The sequence below is a fragment of the Botrytis sinoallii genome (assembly GCF_014898435.1).
Source record: "Botrytis sinoallii strain Bc 23 chromosome Unknown BSIN_018, whole genome shotgun sequence".
NCBI lineage: Eukaryota > Fungi > Ascomycota > Leotiomycetes > Helotiales > Sclerotiniaceae > Botrytis > Botrytis sinoallii.
Genome location: NW_024066045.1, coordinates 113988 through 132535, shown reverse-complemented (window position 1 = coordinate 132535; position 18548 = coordinate 113988). Strand labels below are relative to the sequence as shown.

The following is an 18548-nucleotide window of genomic DNA, read 5'->3' as shown; positions in this document are numbered from 1 at the left end:
CCCAGTGTTTTTAGACGCGATACAACAAAGGAGATTGTTACGTGAAATCGACATCTATTGGTGAGATAGATTCGCTTGGTGGATCCAGTACTCTTTCTTCTTGGAAAACTCAATGAATTAATGTTGAATGCTGCCCAGTTTTGAACTGAACAGTTGATCTTCCTGTGCTTAAATCTTGCTCACAATTTTAGCGTAGCAAGCACTAGGCGTTGTAGTGCTACTATTGACGCACACAGCCAGAATAATGGTAAAAATCATTGAGAGCTTGACAAAATACAGCATCTGCCCCATAAGTTTACCAGGTGAAACAAGTTGTAAAGAGTATAAGCCTAGATCGCGAATAGACACGTCTAGTTGAGATGAAGGGCCAGCGACTTCGTTGACGGTGAATGCTGTATGATCTAGACCACCACGATCGTGATACAAAACTGATTAAGTAAAATATGTATCACGTACCTAGTGTGTACTTGTCGGAACACAAAATTTATTGTCGCCAATTCAAAAGATTAACATTACACTTTCGCGCTGGAGCATTGTGTTCGTCAAGGGAGAATGGGAAAATTTGGGTGAAGAATTGATCACAAGATAAGGAAGCTATCAGTCGAGGTCGTGCATGATGTAGATTTGAGTTGTTAGCACGCCGGTATTTACAGAATCGTTCTTGGGAAAGCTGGTGGTCGGAGATTAATATACCCTGCTTGCGTTCCTGGATTTTCTTGTGGCACGTGCCAGATAGAGGTCTAGGCGACCACATGGCACGTGTTATTTCTGAACTTAATGTCGGAACATGGGCACCGCGCCCGTGACTAGAGCAGTGGCTAGGAGATGTGAATCGAGTTCGTGTCTATATGGTGTGATCAAAGTAAGAGTAATAAGTGGCGAGAAGCTTGAGAATTAACCACAACTGGTGATGAAAACGCCTAGATGTTGATGAGTGGACTTTGACGAACGAAAGTCTGGACTTAGCGGAGAATCTTCGGGGTACGTGTAATGGCCCAATAAATACAGCTGTAAATTCTTCAGACTCAAGATGATTTTCCTTTGCAGTCTTTTTCTCAGAAGGAAACAAGTAGAAAGAAAGAAATTCATATTATGTGTTGGGTATCATGTCCTATTCTTCCTTGCCAAACTTTGCTTTTCCCGTCATCCGAGCTAGTATCTTTTGCACAACCATTAAAACACGCATCCTAACAGCCTTGATGTCCCAATTTTCAGCTTCATCGGCTGCAACAAATCTCCTGACTAAAAGATTGAAAACGCTTCCAAATGCCAATGCCATTACAGTACTAGTAAGAATGATAACATTGTAAGGCATGCTGAAATCCGGTGTTGGAAGTGGAAGCAAAAGACTCGTGGTCCGAATACTAACATTTCTAATGGTGATGACGGCCGGGGCAACATCAAACCCACGATTCGCGTCCGGAGGATACTCTGTATATCGAAGGATGGCCTTTTCAAAGTCATAGGTCAAAATAACTGTAGAATCTGCTGGAATGCGCATCCGCACTTCCAATTGAGTCCCTCTCTTGCGATCCAGGGCTGGACGATAGAACATCTCTTGTATGACATCTTCATACAAGCCGTTAGTATCGGCCTTTAAAGTATGGAGATAAACCTTCATGAACCAAGGGAGCGATTCCATATATACAAAATCAACTGCATCTGTTGGCGAAGGATTTGTAAGTATGGCCTGTACACCACCTCGTTCCTGCCCATATCCAATGAATGAGCGTTCGGCATAAAGTAGGGGTTGCTCCAATGGGGCTTTCTCGTGTATGTCTTGTCGAGGTAATACCATCTCAAAGTCGCTGTCTTGTGGTATTCGAAAACATCGGCTGTATCCAGAGGGATCTTTATGCTCAACTGCTCCTCCAGAAGTGAAGACATTGCGGGCATGAGGAACATTTATGCAAACGGAGTCTTCAACATTATCGGCTAGTGGACAAGATCCCTTCATCGAATGTCCAAAAATTTGTGATAAACTCCAATCCTCCTCTTCCGCAGCGTTATCCAGAGGGAAGCAAGTATCCTCAGCATGATATGATTTTGACGTGTCACATTTCAAATCTTCAAATTGTACAGGCCGTGGAATTGGATTGTCTGGGTTGAATTTAGCACGTTGATCATATTGGGTAGCGATTTACGAACCTCTCGGGCGCCTGGATCTTTGAATATCTAATACCATATCGATAGTTTGTGTAATCTGAAGCTGGCAGTCACTTGAATCGCTCGCGCATATAGGTTGCACATCAATCGACATGCTCTGCCATGAAGCATCAAATAGCTTATGTCCGTCGAGTAAGCTCGAAATACCAGCCTTGCCTTTACAGGGCAGGAGTTTCAAGAAAGGCGTCAGATTTTCTGTGCAGACAACTTCTCGAGGCAGAGTTCCATGGAGTAAGTGTAGATTCGCTAATGTGGAGTTTGAGTGATCATTAACTGGTTGAAATGATAAGACAGGTCTGGTTGTTCTTGTGGAATCGATAAAGTTAAGAGAAGCACAGAAAAGGCCAGACAATGCATTGGTCAAGGTTAGCCAGCGACCATCGGCCCTAAGAAAGTGTCAGTTGAATCTCTTTTTAGAAAACGAGCACCATACTCCTCATCAGTGGTTGCTTCTACCCAAGCCCAAAGCTCTACACCTGTTCCGCCTTCCCTTGTACCACCCCATGGCCTTGCACCCCAATTTTCAGCATCCCATCTACCAAGGCTGAACCTCAAATGTAATTCTCGTGTATTGGCATACTGAAGTATTTGCCCCAATGATCTTGGAAAATAGCGAAAATTCTGTTGTTCGAATGATTCGAGGCTTGTGTTACTTTGGAAGTTGAATGAAGCTAGTAAAGATGAAGGATGAAGGGGTCGTAGAAGAAGTTGCTCGTGATAATCTGAGGATGCGATTATTCTTGTAGATAATAAACTAAAAACAAGGAAGAGAATATGATAAAATTTATTCATTGGGTTCATGGCATTCAAAGCCATATTGTCAAGAAGCTCTTCATTGAGTTGTAAAGGGTCATTACATAGGTAGGTACAAGCACCCGTGGAACTCTTGAATCTGAGGAAGTAGTTCGAATGTGCAGCCTTATCACGGCGTGTTCCGTTTTGCCCGCCGCTCCGAGCCTTGCCTTGTCTTGTCTCTACATATCTTTTTCTATCGATCTCCAAAAGTCAAACAACAACAAGTACAATCATATACCTCGAAACATGGCCGCAGAACAGAGAAAGCTCCTTGGTAAGTCGTAATTCCCATCTTAACTCTTCAAATGTTTGCGCCCCGTCGAACACAATTTCAATTCGTCTTTTAACATCGAAAATTCATCATTTTACTAATACAACCCTCTTGACAGAGCAGCTTATGGGCGCTGGAGCATCCTCCCGCGCAGCACAGCTTTCGATTACAGATCCAAAGATTTGCCGTTCTTTTCTCGTCGGTACTTGTCCTCACGATCTTTTCACAAACACGAAACAAGATTTAGGGCCATGTCCAAAGATCCATTCAGAGCCATTAAAGACGGAGTTTGAAACTGCAACACCACCTCAAAAACAGAAATGGGGTTTCGAATACGATTACATGCGCGACTTACAGAAATACATTGATGAATGTAATAGAAGGATAGATGTCGCACAGCGACGCTTGGAGAAAACACCCGATGAAATTCGACAAACAAACGCCCTTCTTAAACAGATATCTGATCTATCAAAATCCATCGAGTCAGGTCTATTAGAAATTCAGATTCTGGGAGAACAATCGGAGGTATCGCGCGCTTACGAAGAGTTCTTCCGTATAAGACAGGCTATGCAGACAAAGGCGGAGAAAGAGAAGGAGCTGAAGGCATTATCAGATACTAGCGGGCCTTCAGGACATCAAAAATTACAAGTTTGTGATGTCTGCGGAGCTTATTTGAGTCGGCTGGATAACGATCGAAGATTGGCGGACCATTTTTACGGGAAAATGCATCTAGGTTATGCGCAAATGAGGAAGACATACGACGCATTCCCGAAGGAGATGAGGAGATCAAGACCTAGCGCTGATGACATGGATCACAATTCGGCGCCGAGAGGGTACGATGGAGGTTATGGTGATGGTGGATACGGCGGCAGAGGGGGTGGATATGGAGGACGCGGTGGGGGAAGAGGTGGATTTAGAGGCAGGGGAAGAGGATTCAGAGGTGGATGGTAATGAGAAAATGTCGAGGCGTTCACGGGCTTATCCTCACGGCGTTTTGGGTCGGCGGATATACAATGTACAACCATCCATAATCAATGGGGTTTGTTTCTGGGCTTTTTCTAACCTACGAGTCAACCTACCAGTACCTAGCTGCTCGAGATACTTCTTCGGCTCACATGCAGACGCGCAATTAAGATCCTTTTTTTTCAACACCAAGAAATTCAAACATATGACCTCACTTTAAGAAATGGGAAATGTCATATCACAGGTTCCCGTGAGGATAGCTGGTTCGTTGAAGATGGAACTGGTGGCTTTTGCTGGTGCAAAATGCTTCTTGTCTTCCCTGCTACATATCCACATGATGTTCTAGATCTCATTTGCAAACCAGAAATGTCTTCTTCATGTGGCTGTCGCCTGGGTTTGGGTATTCTTCATGGAGATTGATTCGTCGCCGTTCCCGTGGAATCTTGATTAACGAGTTGATTGATTACCCTGTATCCCTGAATGGCAAAACAGGATTTCCAACACCAGATCACAAGGCGACCAGGATATGACAACCTACGTCATTGAGTCCTTGGGATCTTAATGAATTTCTCATTATATCTGGAACCGTACTTCAAATCAGTTTTAATAATTTTCGCCATATTAAAACACATTGTCACTATCTGTTGTTGTTAACTTTTTCAAACCATACCACAGTTTAAACACTCCTACGCAAGACCCCAAATTACACGAACCACACCCGAACCACACCCGCTTCTATCTTAGAATAACATCATGGAGTCCTTAAAGAATGCGACAGGCATGGCTGCTCCTGAGCATACGGATGAACAGAAGAAACAGTTCTACGAGAGTCTTTCCGAGGAACAAAGACAAAAGCAAACATATACGGAATGGGTAAAGGAGGCATACAACGATCAATATGAGAAATGGATGCCATGGATTGAAGACCAGTATTTGAGATGGTTCGGAAAAGGAGACAACAAGGCATCATATGCGACAAAGGGTTGGTCGGCCTAGACTTTTACTTAAGATAAAAGGTCTTTAGCTAATGATAATCATAGATGCCCTCAGCAAGACCAAAGTCACCGGCGTATCACAAATCGACCAAATACAAGACGATGTCCATAACCTTGTCGGCAATCAGCTTGGGGAGAATGGTCTGCTAGCTCCAATTGGAAACTTGGCTGGGAAAGAGGGCATAAACAGGATGGAGCGGAATGGAAAAGATGAAGATGGTTCCTACGGCGGTCCGACGTCAGCCATCAGCGATCCAATCATCAATAATGCAAAGGGTGCTGGACAGGGAGTTTTGGGTGGCGCACAGAGTGCTGGCTCTGGCTTGGCAAGCGGTGCTAAGAGCGCAGGTGGATTTGTTGGAGGAATGTTTGGGGGTGGCCAAAAGGAAGAGCCAAAGCCATAACAAGGAAGAAAGCTGATTTACACTCCGTTCGGGTGTCAGTCCCTTGTATTGTGAGAGTGCGATGAAAGTGTAAGGCTGCGGAATTTGTTTGAAGGCTCAGCAGCCTGTTGGAGAATAATGGATTTATTGATATGATACCAAATTTTAATTTACTACTTTTTCATAGCGAACCATGACCCTCTTTCAAGTTCATCCTGTTTAGTTTACATGATGTGCATCAAGCACAGACAGGTTTTGTGGTAGGCACAACAGCTGAGATGCTGGGGTTTGTCTGAGTACATCCATCAACTCCACCAAGAAGATAGTCATCTTCTGCCGCAGTATATGCCGAACCACAATTAGCGTCACTATGTATCATTTAGTAAGTTGTTGATGAGACACAAGAATACATGTCAGATCATACCTTGCACCACCTGAGGCATTGTTGAAGTAAGAGCATATGTCATGGTTCCAGCAGTCTTGTGTGCTATAAGTTTTTCTCGTTAGCAATGAAAAGTTCTACTGAAGTTACTGCATTCAATTTAGCTTTCAACATACTAGTAATTGCCAAGGGCAGTTCCAGTGCAACCTGCTCCACATTTTCCATTGCAGCTGTAGCTTTTCAAGATGGTCAGCATGCTTTATATGAACAGTCTTGGAGACAAAAAACTTACTCTCCAGCGTTGACTGTATTAGTTCCAAAGTTGCCTCCAACTGTTCCTGTCCACGTGCAAGTCTTCCCAGCTGAATTGGTCCATGTGGCTTTGGCTGTCGCCCCAACCTTGACGCAAGTAACGGATGCTTTAGCAAGCGTAATGATAAATAGAGTAATAAGGGAAGTGAGTGAGGCACGCATTTTGAGGGTAGTTGAACGCTCAAATGAGTCGTTTGGAAGGATATTGGAAGATAATTCTTGAGTAGTAAAATGACGACCATTACTGGCCAGCCTCTGCTTTATGTAATTTTTCATGGTTCAAGCATTTGTAGTTTTATTTGCTAATTTAAACGGAATGTCACTTCTTGGAGATGTTAACCACATATCCATAGATCGGCAAATATAGTGAATACGTTCGGGCTCCAGGTCAAACTTCTTGAAAATGTCATAATGCCGAAGAAAAAAGTCCATTCGCCAATAGGAGGGTCGAGTACATTGGCATGTCGAATTTGCCGTTGTCAATGACGTGCTTCTATTGTGGGGTGCATCATCTAGAGATACCTCGGCGGATCGCGATTCATAAGGATAAATTGTTAAATATTCTACCATAAGTGGAACAAAAGTCGGATTAATAGGGTCTTCAATTGATACATGAAGTTTGAAGTTTGAGAGTACCAATCTCTAGATTACATCGGGGTAATTGAATGCGGGGGTTAGCGAAGTGACATGGATCACTCGTCCAACCGCCACTTCATTAAGTCGTACCTACGTGTCGCATATCTACATTCTCCCCGTGGTTACAATGTGACTTCTCTTTGCTCCTACTTTCGATCAAGGGCACACATGACAAGATGTTAAGGAGAGTATAAATGTAGATTCTTCTCGTAGCTTAACTCTCTTCTCTCTTCATAGTTCACAACATCATTTGAAACTATTCGATCTCTACAGTTTTCAATGCCATTTCCTTCACACGGTGACACTTTTAAGGCCAAGCTAAGTTCAAACCGCGATGTTCTCAAATTACAAAATCATGAAAGCAATCTATAAACGCACAATACGATTTTTTTCTCTTAATTTGAATACTGCATAGTGTGCATTCTATGTCCCAGATCTTTGCAAAGATAGATCGATGTATGTAAAGCTATTGCATCGATTCAACAAGTTCCAAGAACCTTGCTTGCAATTTATCTTTGATATTTTCAGATTTCTAAATATGTAGTCGTTCTGACGAAAATTCACCGGATTCTAAGAGTTGAGAGGATTCCACGAGATCAATCCGATATCCCACAGTTTGAGATAATGGTTTCATTCTAAGCCCCTGACACACTTGAACGAGCTGCGCTGCGGCCTTGCCTCCACTATGTCCTCCATAACTTACGACAAACACGGGCTTTCCAGCCCATTCATCATAGAGATAGTCCATAGCGTTCTTGATCACCCCGGATAGCCCCAGTTGTACTGAGGAACGACGAAAATGAAAGCACTGTGTTTGAGAATTTCGATCGACCAATCACGAGTGTGTGCCTTTGTGTAATGTGCAGTTGGGTTTGTTGCTGGAAATTTAGAAGGTATGCCCGGCTCATCGAGAAGTTTTAGCGGATGCGAGAGCATGTCAATGTGAGACAGATGAAGATCATTTCTCTTGAGCTTGGAGAGATGAGAGTCAAGTTCGACGATGATATGTTGTGCGATCAAATGACCGATGCGGGAGGAACGAGTGCTGCAGGTGATGACTGCGATAGACCTGGATTGTATGTGGTCTTCATCACGCAAAATATCAGTAGACATTTTTGACAAGATTTTTCTGCTGGCACGGACGTGGAGTGGAAGTTGAGATATAGGACTCCTGCGACGTCCGCATTATCCGCCTGACACAAACTCTTCACCAACTAAAGTTATCTAAGTTCCATAAAGTGGATTTTATATTCATGGAGCGATAGTAGCAACTAGTGCTTGAATCTCATATGTTTAAAGCCGTGATTACGTCCGTGATACCCTGCAATTACGCACTTTAAGTGACTGTACTACACTTTATGATAAAAAGCTTTGCTTTACTAAAATTTGATACTTAAAACATGGTACAGTCTATCAATGCTGTCTGTTATTTTGATGATTTCCCTAAGCAATACTCACAAACTCGTCCCTTGGTAACATAGGCTGGTATGACATAGAACTGTTAGGGATGAGATTGAGTCAGTACTATGAAGTGCTCTAGTGGCGCAGATGTATTGATAGAAGAGAAGACTACTGCACAATGTTGTAATAGAGTCGATATACTGCTTTTAGTTTCAGACAACCTTAGGCTGACTTCGATACTTCTTGCTATACGGCAGAGTGAATTTTAATCTTCGTTGAGTTTTCATATAGAGGGAAACTGCCTGCGTAGTGTTAACTCCATATTACCGAACTTAGAGCATATATTAGCACTCGATCAAGATCGGCTGACAGCTTAACACGCTTTTACTCTTCACTGTCAGTATGGGAAAAAAATTATTATGCGAAGTCACTTGACATCATCACTATTATAGCCAGAACAGACCGAAGATTTCACAAGTTGGAAAATGAGAAATTATAATATTAACATCTTCAAAATAAAGTTTATAGTATATTTTAATTAATAGCTATGTGTTATCCACTTATTAATATTATTATACTTATATAATATAGAGTATTAGATTTTTAATTGATCGCCTTTCGCATTTTCTCTCTTATGTTAATTATAATATTAACGAAGTTTATTATATTAAATATTGTTATCTAATACTTTTTATTTATATGATTTTCTTTACAAATTATAATTATGAGTGTTAGGGTTGATCTACTTTACTACTAACCCATAAAAGCGTGAAGTGTTCTGAATACATTCGGAATAATGGATCTATTATATAAACCCTATCAGATGGTCGCTTTCTAATATTTATCTCTGTTTTGTACAAATCTATTCAATATGTATTAATTAGAAAGGAGCTAGTTTTCTATAAATATAAATCTTTATAAATATAGAAATAGCTAGAAGTATATATAGCTATAACTAAATCAATCACCGAGATTGAATTCAAAGTATAATTATTTTCACTCAGATTTACTGAATAAGAGATTCAGAATAAGGTATCTGTTGGTTCAATAATGAGATCAGGAATACGGGAGACGTGGTTCCCACTATCATTAGTAGGCCCCTAAATGTCTGTATTGTATTCTGTCTAAAGAGCTAGCTAATGAGAGGAAGTAGTAGGCCTTATATAGACACTACTGAAAGAGCTAGTCTCCTTCACATTTGCCTAAATACCTTTGATACAGTAGCCATTATATTGAAGTCATTCTTTTGAAGTGAATTCCCTTGTTTATACATTCGGAACTTTCTTTTATGGTTTCAAATACAATGGCTGAAAAGAAATTCGTAAAATCATAAAATCCTCCATCTGCTGGCTAAAGTCCCTGACCTCTTACCAGCAGAACCAATCCCTTCCTTTAATCCCGTTCCACTCACTTCATTGCCTTGATATCGATCTTATTCGTATTGATCAGATCAGTAAGAGCTTGACATGACTTTCCTTTTGTTATTGTATCGGCCGGATTAGTCGGACCATCAATCCAGATCACTTCAACGATCTCCCTCCGCTCGTAGGATTGATGTAGTGCCATGATGTTGATCATTAATCTCTTTTCACTAGTCGTTTCTAGTTTCGTAAGTAGGTCGTATAATGATTTAGAATCAGTGCACAAAACTAATAGAATCTCCTTGCCGAGAATAGCGTTAACTGTAGAAGTGATTGCTATATCGATGTTGAATCCCTAAACTAATCTATATAGCTCGGATGCCAAAATATTGTGTATAACTTTTTTGCATTTAATGGATGATTAATAAATGATATTAGTATTGTTGTGTTTATTCATCATAACGATTACATAGTCTATTTGGAACGAATAATCCTTATTATTTGCAAAAGAGGTATTAGTAAAGACAACAATCTTAAGTGAATCTAAGTCAAATGGCATGTATTTGAATTCTTTGGCAGAGTTTTCTTTTTGTTATTTGATATACTTGTTTAATGTCGCAATATCATTCTTGTCAGGTTGAGTTGTCTGTGCTGTTATGGATAGATTGAAAAATGCCTCGGGTTGATATATAGTTGCAATGTATACTCCACAGGCTTGTTGTGCAATATACTGTTCATGTGTAGAAGCATGCTTTCGAACCTTGCCACGTGTATTATGTATATCTATGGATCTTGTAGATACGAGCTATAGATTGTCGCATTGCCTCTTCTGATTAAGATGAATATTATTATTCTTGAGTGTAAGAGTGATACCATTAAACTTTAATGGATGATTGTGAGTGAGTTCCTTGCGATCCTTAGTTATAAAGCCAGTTTGCTTGAGTTGCTCATTCTCAGCTTGTATAAATGCATTATTCCCAATGATGAGTGTATCATCTGTCTGAAGCTCTATAATGCTGAATCCAGTTCCTTTATTATTAGTATGCAAAAGACAAGGGTCATATGTGGATTGCTACATCTTAAGCTTCTCGCAGTGATGAGTATGGTATGTCCGGAACCAATGGTTTCCTGCCTTAGGAATACTATATAATAACTTAACAACAAGTAAAATCATATCGGTTGGTAGATTTATTTCTTTTGGAGTATGGGTATAAAAAGTGCGATGTAAGTTCGAAATGGATTGAGTATACACCTGAGTGATATCTCGAATATATACTTCTGTGTCTGTTTTCGAGTACTCGCAGCTAGTGAGACTAAAATGTGTTGATACGATTGTTGAATTGTCGGGGATTATATCAATATAAACATCTTATCAACATCATTATATGCTTGAATAACTAACCTCAACTTGTGGAATTTAGTATCCGTTCTTTTGTTTTTAATCTCATCGACAAATCGCAACTTAAAAATATGTGTACCAAAAGGAACATCCAAAAGTGATACAACCTCGAATACACCCTTAGTTGTCAATCCATCAATCTCTTTCTTCCTGGATTCCTTATACATAATGGGATCCTTGGGATCAGCAGTAAAACATTCGGGGTAGTAATCTTGTATATGAGCTTGAATCTGAGGTATAACCACTCGCGGGAAAGATATTGGTGTAAGCATCTAGTTGTTCTTGAATAAATCCAAGAGAGGTTCCTTTGGATTCATTGCATACGTGATTGTTGTTCCTGAAGGAGACAATATAACTTTGCCGGAATTTGGCAAAGTTACCTCGGGATCAATATTATAATCAATTTCTTCAACCTCCTCAATATATCCAGTTTTTAAATACTTATAATACGGCTTTACCGACGTAGATCTAAATCTCGTAGGTTTATAAGGTAGATCAAGAATACATGTTTCCCCTTCCATGCTAATGAGTGAAAAAGGTCCTTTCCACTTACCGGTAGCTGTTCCATTGCCCTCTCTCTAAATCAAAACCTTGCTATTTGATAGCAAGTTATAAAGTACAATTGTAGAGAGTCCGTTGTATATATTCAAAGCCTCTCGTACTTACATAGAACTATGTAATCTACAAACTTCTATCATAGTTTTAGAGATTGCAACAGCACGTTGTTGAATAGTAGGTGTTGGAGGGCTAGTGTCGATTATACAGGGAAAAGTACCAAAACGAGTAAAGTAGGCACTAAACCATTAGGTCCGGCAGTATTATTGATTGCCTTTACAGCCATCTGGAATATAGCTGCTTTGTGAATATCGAGTTTATAAACTTCTTTGTAAATAATCTTATAAGATCTTCGCAATAATGCATGAAATTTTTAACAATATTAATCGAATAATATGCCTCCACAGGGACTGTCTTTATCTGAATAGACATTGATGTAACATATTGTTAAAACTCTTTTCCAACAAAGTTAGTACCAGTATCATAAATGATATACTCCAATGGATTAATATATGTGTTGATTCAGCATTCACAGAGTTTATCCTATGTATACTTCGCAGATACATTGTTTAGCTATCGAGCGGCTTGAAAACGTATGGTTTTATTGATAATATACAGAATCGGATTATTGTTGATATAAAGTATATCGACAAGTATAGTATAATTGAATTCAAAATTCTTATTGGGCAAAGAGAATTTGAATCTGCCGGGTGATTTGCTATAGACTTAACAATAGTAATAAAACTTGATAAGCTGTTTGATTACTTCAAAATCTTTATCGTACTCAAAGCGTTTAAGCATTTTATGGAATTTACATACAGATAGATAACTGAACCAACAGTGAATTTGTTGTAACTCGATTTCGGTAAGATAGCAATTATCATTACCAATGGAATAGTTAATCAGTTCCTTGACATTGACATTCCATAGCAAAAATGTATGGTTGAATTGTTGATATACAGGATAAACGCCTTTAAATGTAATAGCAATATTATCAAGATTGTTATACTTAAACCTAAGTCTATCCATATCAACTAAAGAAAGCAAGAATAGAAGATTGGCTTCTATCACATTCCATTCTACTTCTCCAAATGAAAGCTTGATATAAAACGAATCAATAAAAGTTGTTACTCCAATATCATATTGGATTATCACTTGTCTAGCGATAGCTTTATTGTACTCAACATCCTCAATCTTCTTCTATACCAAATACTGATTGTATCCAACAAATAATCTCTTAACCGTACCCATATTGATCATGATACCGAAAAACGTATCAGCACTATATCGCTCACTGCTTATAATGAATGCCTTAATTATCAATTTATAAGTACTTATAGTATTATTGAGATTAGTCACTACTAAAGAACCATCACAAACACCTATTAAAGTAAAGAATATCCTGGAGACCCCTTCAGAACTGCTTGTATCAGTAAGATATTAATCAATAAAATGATCATTATCATCATTACTATCACCATCTTGATCATCTTCTTGTTCAATATCAGTGATGAACTGATTATATCGTTTCGTAAAACTCTTATCATCGAGATTGCTGTATTTGGTATAGTAATTCGTTTTAAGTCGGTTTTTTTCTTTTTGTGTATACTTATAGTATCTACAGCCTTTCTTCTTGCAACCAGGGAAGTAACAATCGTCCTTGCCTTTATCAGCTGGTGTAGAGAAGAATTATCGATCGGTATATTTATTATAAGATTTCTGAAAGAAAGAGTCTGAAGATACACTATTATAGAAATGTCGATTTGTAAAAAATATCTCAGGTAAAGAGTATAATTTCGGAAATGCTTTTTGATAAGAGTTGATAGTCTATTTAATCTAGTTAATAAGCTCTGTAACAATTGGACAAGGGTTGCATATCGCAAAGTAGCACTCCGGAACACTATTATATACAAACAAAATCTTAATATAGTACGATTGAGGATCGCGCATTGTCCTGGGAATAGTATGCTAGAGGAAGCGTAAATCTGTGATCATTGTATTAAACACTTCCTGAGGCTCTGTGGATGGGTTTTTCTCGATGTAATCCTTGAAAGTGATGTTATTCCATTTGAGAAGTATATTCCGTTGATGTTCAGGTCCTTCGAAATTGTTGATCATCATGTCGCACAAGCCTTGATACGAATCAGGAAAACTGCTAAGATTTGCCTGATAGTAATCTCTAGCTGCGCCCGCGAGCATGATCGGAAAAGCTGTTATAATCATCTCTATTGGTACAAATACTCTGCGACAATGCTCCCCGAATATAGAGATCTTCAGATCAAAGGAGTCATCGATACCCTTATATCTGTCGTCATCCCTATAGATTTTCGAAAGATTAATAAGATAATGGCTCTGATTGCGTTGATCATCGTCCTTGTGATTGGAACGATCAGAATGATCCCTATCCCTACCACCTCTACCGCTGCCTCTACCGCCATTACCGCCGCCTCTACTATTATTGCTACCTCGACCGCCGCCCCAATCGTCATCATCATCCGGATCATCACCATTACCAGGTGATTCTGCAGGAGCGTCAACCGGTGGAATTCTAGAGCCTGGTTCTGGTGCTGGTAAAGGTGCATGTGGGACTCGTATATCCCCAGATTGGAATGGAGCTGGTCCTCCATGTATATCAAAAGGAATAATCGAACCACTTGTAACTTTGCCGGGTTTTGGTAAAGTTAGGTGACCAGCTGGAGCACTATTCTGAGGTTCGACAAAAGGTTCGACTTGTGGTCTCGAACCGAGTTCGATAGGAAGGTGGGCCCATTTCGTAGATATGAATGGTTGTACCTCATTAATCTGGTATTCCAGAAGCTGATCTGCAGTCCAATTGTGATACTCTTTGCGGAGAAATGCTTCCATTAAAGCATCATCGAGATTTGCATTTATATTGACATAAACTCCATAACGTCGCAAGACCTTGCAAAAGTCATATAATATCAACTTATCAACGCTCCTGAGTAGGGCTTGTCGAATGAGTTCGAAATCGAATGTGACTGTATTCTGAAGAGATGTATCGGTGATCCTTGTATTCGAGTACGCAGCCATTCGAAAAAGAAAGTATCCGTCGATCTGGTGCTCTGTCCCCATCTTGAATGTATATCCTTTATAGAACTGTTTAGCTTTATTAAGATCTTTTGGAAAGGAATAGTTCTGAGATTCTCCTTTGAATTTCAAATCCTTAGTAGTTTTCTGAGTTTTTCTTTCTTCAGCTACTGCTTTGTCAGGAATATAGGGATTGAAAGGAGCAGGAGGATGAGGAGGAGCACTGGTTATATTTTTGTAGAGAGAAGTTTTGAACTCCTGTTGTAGAGGATCGGTGTTGTCAGTTGTCGTGTCGATAAATCCTCCTATACCAGTAGATTGATCGGATGGAACAGGTTTCTTGCCAGCATCGGGTTTCTTGCCAGCTTGCTTAGAGCTAGTGCTAGCGCTTCCCCGGGATGTCATGGTGCTGACAACGGGAAATAAAAGAAGTAAAAGTGAGAAGGTATTTCGAATAAGTAAGTTAAGTAATTTGTGATATCACTAATTAGTGTTGGTTCAATAATGAGATCAGGAATACGGGAGACGTGGTTCCCACTATCATTAGTAGGCCCCTAAATGTCTGTATTGTATTCTGTCTAAAGAGCTAGCTAATGAGGGGAAGTAGTAGGCCTTATATAGGCACTACTGAAAGAGCTAGTCTCCTTCGCATTCGCCTAAATACCTTTGATACAGTAGCCATTATATTGAAGTCATTCTTTTGAAGTGAATTCCCTTGTTCACACAGTATCCTTGTATTTAAAATACAATGTTAGAGTTGATCTACTTTATTATTAATTCATAAAAACGTAGAGTATTCCGAATGTGTTTGGAATAGTAAATCTACTATATAAACCCTGTCAGGTAATTGTTCCCTGATACTCATTCCTGTCTTGTACGGACCCATCCGGTATGCGCTAATCAGGAAGGAACTAGCTCTCTATAAATATAAGTTTCTATAAATATAGAAATAATTAGAAATGTATATAGTTGTAGTTAAATCAATTATTAAAACTAAATTCAAAATACAATTATTTTTGTTCAGATTTATTAAATAAAAGATTCAGAATAAAATACCCTTGTATTCGAAATACAATATTAGTGTCACGGGGTGACACTAAGCCCTTTCTGTCCTGTCCTGTCCTGCTATATATGTGAGAGTAAGGTAGAACTTCCAGTTCTACCTCCTAGTCTTTTGGGCGTTTAGCTCAGCGGTAAAGCTTCTGAATACTCCCAGAGGTGATCCCGTGACAATAGAATAGAATAGAAATATATAAAAAACTATTAATAAAATGAATTAAATTGATTAGTATACTTTATTTTTATGATCTAATATAGTTCTATGCTGATGAAGGGACAAGAAAATCAGCCTCAGGACATGCGAACCGACCTACAGCGAATGGTATCCGCTCTATAGCAAAAACCGTTATGGAATCGGTAGCATAAGCGTAATGGATTAAATAGATACTAACACTCTTTAAATAATATCAGAAATAGAACCCAAAGAGTACAAATAAATACCCTAAAGAACTAGAACTTTTATAAGCAATTCTCTATTGTATATTAGCAATCTATTCAGTATATAGCGATTTCGAAAATTATTATTGATGATTTAAATACGAGGAAGCAACAATCTACTGCTTATATGGAGTATTCAAATCCTCTGAGCATATTGTGTATTGCTGCAAAGTCCTTGTGATTTATAAAACCTGATCCTCAGATATCAAGTTCAAATATCTATTCTACAATCAAGCAGTTCAAGAATGACTATTGAAACAGCTAATGTATATATCAGTCAAATTTGCTAAATTTATTGTTATAATAGATTTTTTATAAAAGTATATGCTCTAAAATACTATCAAAAGAATAAAAGGAAACAAGGAAAGGGATCGATTAATCCAGGTGAACATAAATAGGGAATAGAAGGGGATAAATCTAGAAAAACTATATAGAAGAAAATTGAAGCATATAGTATACTATATTATAATAGAATGTATATAAAAGCTATTCTTATAGGATAAAGCAGCTTTCAAACAAATATTATATAGAAAATCGGAAAGTGTTAGAAAAGGTGCTCATACCGCATATCACACTATGCTATATCGGGATTAGCCCGCATGTGACACTGTCGAGTCCACACATATATATCGTATCGTTATGTAGAACTTAATAATATTAAAGGCTTTTCCACCAACTCATATATGATCTTCTAACAGAAAGTATATATAGAGATACTTAGAGGATTGGAGATAAAGATATAAATGCACTAGCTATTGCTTAAAAGATTATTGAGGATATTGAGACCCTATCCCTAGGAAAAAAGGGATTATATAAATTAGAAGATTATCCCGCAGTTAGCTCAACCGTAATGCCCCCTGGGAGGCTTGTCTATACGGCCCGGTTGAAAATTACTAATAATAATAATAATATAGTTCTATAAGATATGATTTAAATTAATTTTATTTATAAGTTTAAGAACTGTTAGAATTTCATTATAAATTATATAAATCTAGAATATTCTTTAAAAAAATCTAGAAAAAAGTAAGCAATTTTATTTTAATTGGGTTTAACTCTTATAAATTGACTTCCCATTCAACTTTTATACTATATATTCGATTCATCTCTAATTCAAAATTAACTAGATTTTTTATTACTATTATAATAATAATTACTCTTATCATTTTAAAAGCTAATCTCCAAGAGAAATGAATATAAATTGATTTAAATAATAGAAGGCTATAGGTAATTCGAATATCCTTTAGACAAGTCTATAATTTATGCTCTAGCATCCTCATCAATCAGAACACCTGAAGATTCGAAAATTAGCCCTTTATAGTCAAGAGAATCCTTCCCTCCCCCTTTGTAGCACTCCCTCCTCTCCAGTAATATTCGATAGGAGATTCATCTCATTAAATACTTGTTCAGCTTTGCTGAGTACCGGTAAATATCATCTCATGGACAGTAGTACTAGGGATGAAAAACTTCGGCTTTCGATCAACGTGATTCACCAGGAATTCTAATTGAAGACCACAAAAGCTTTTTGATAATCCAAATTTAGCCCGATAGTCAGTTGGAGTTCATCTGAGCTAGGGTTAAGGGTTCAAAGTTTACAAGTGGGAATCTTACTTAGGGTTCATTGTTAAAATAAGGTTTGAGTAGTTTTCAGTGGAACTCTGAATTTCAACAACATAGAGTACAGATTCCCTATCGTATTCTTTTGGAATTTGGCTATACGCTAGCAAGAATCATTACTTTAAGATTATTTCAAAGCCAATTGGCTTGCTTTTAAATAAAGCCAAATACCTGAGAATAAAAGTTTTTAATAAAAATATTAGGTATTTGATGAATAATTTATTAAAGAAACAAATCAAACAATTCTGATAGTTATTATAATCCTAATCTACAAAAACTTAAACAATTAATCCTTTTTAGCGCATAGCCAAAATTCTAAAAGAATACGATACTCGTGCTGCCAGAAAGTATGCAACTCCGGCGCTCAATACGCTATATCGGCTTTAATAGGCTAATGGAACCCACTGCTTTCTTCGATCCCATTATATTAAATGGAGATTTGGAAAAATGAATCAATTGAATAGCTCGCTTATATTGAAGCCCTACTGCTTTCAGCACAAATTTCAATGATGTATGCCCCTTTTGAGCACTAGAAAGCTTCCCCACAGTAACTTAATCCTATTGAGGCAGGAGTTGCATACTTTCTGGCCGCACGAGTAGTATGTAGGAGGTGGTCGGAGAAGACAGGTTACATGATTGAGTAGTAAAAAGAGTTGCATTAATCTAGAAACGATATTAAAAGAGATGATGGTAAGCACCACCTTTAGGTCCCACCTTCTGTCGGCTAACGGGGAGGCTTAAAGCTTAACTTAAATTCTAGATTTAGCTGA

General features: G+C 38.4%; 5 protein-coding genes across 5 annotated transcripts; 2 read left to right on the top strand and 3 right to left on the bottom strand.

The window, feature by feature from the left end:
- Positions 1–1111: 1111 nt before the first annotated feature.
- On the bottom strand, positions 1112–2982 carry EAF02_009011 (uncharacterized protein; the record flags this gene model as incomplete). Its single annotated transcript, XM_038905059.1, has 3 exons — positions 1112–2100; positions 2149–2552; positions 2600–2982. The coding sequence occupies 3 exons, from the start codon at positions 2980–2982 to the stop codon at positions 1112–1114; spliced, it is 1776 nt and encodes a 591-aa protein (XP_038754956.1).
- Positions 2983–3207: 225 nt separating this feature from the next.
- Positions 3208–4183, top strand: EAF02_009010 (uncharacterized protein; the record flags this gene model as incomplete). Its single annotated transcript, XM_038905058.1, has 2 exons — positions 3208–3235; positions 3351–4183. The coding sequence occupies 2 exons, from the start codon at positions 3208–3210 to the stop codon at positions 4181–4183; spliced, it is 861 nt and encodes a 286-aa protein (XP_038754955.1).
- Positions 4184–4948: 765 nt separating this feature from the next.
- On the top strand, positions 4949–5594 carry EAF02_009009 (uncharacterized protein; the record flags this gene model as incomplete). The annotated part of the gene is made up of 2 exons (XM_038905057.1): positions 4949–5177; positions 5236–5594. The coding sequence occupies 2 exons, from the start codon at positions 4949–4951 to the stop codon at positions 5592–5594; spliced, it is 588 nt and encodes a 195-aa protein (XP_038754954.1).
- Positions 5595–5811: 217 nt separating this feature from the next.
- Positions 5812–6429, bottom strand: EAF02_009008 (uncharacterized protein; the record flags this gene model as incomplete). The annotated part of the gene is made up of 4 exons (XM_038905056.1): positions 5812–5941; positions 5998–6060; positions 6132–6191; positions 6248–6429. 4 exons carry the CDS (start codon positions 6427–6429, stop codon positions 5812–5814), a joined length of 435 nt encoding a protein of 144 aa, XP_038754953.1.
- A 1233-nt stretch (positions 6430–7662) lies between these two features.
- Positions 7663–8016, bottom strand: EAF02_009007 (uncharacterized protein; the record flags this gene model as incomplete). Its single annotated transcript, XM_038905055.1, has 1 exon — positions 7663–8016. The coding sequence occupies one exon, from the start codon at positions 8014–8016 to the stop codon at positions 7663–7665; it is 354 nt and encodes a 117-aa protein (XP_038754952.1).
- Between the last annotated feature and the right edge of the window lie 10532 nt (positions 8017–18548).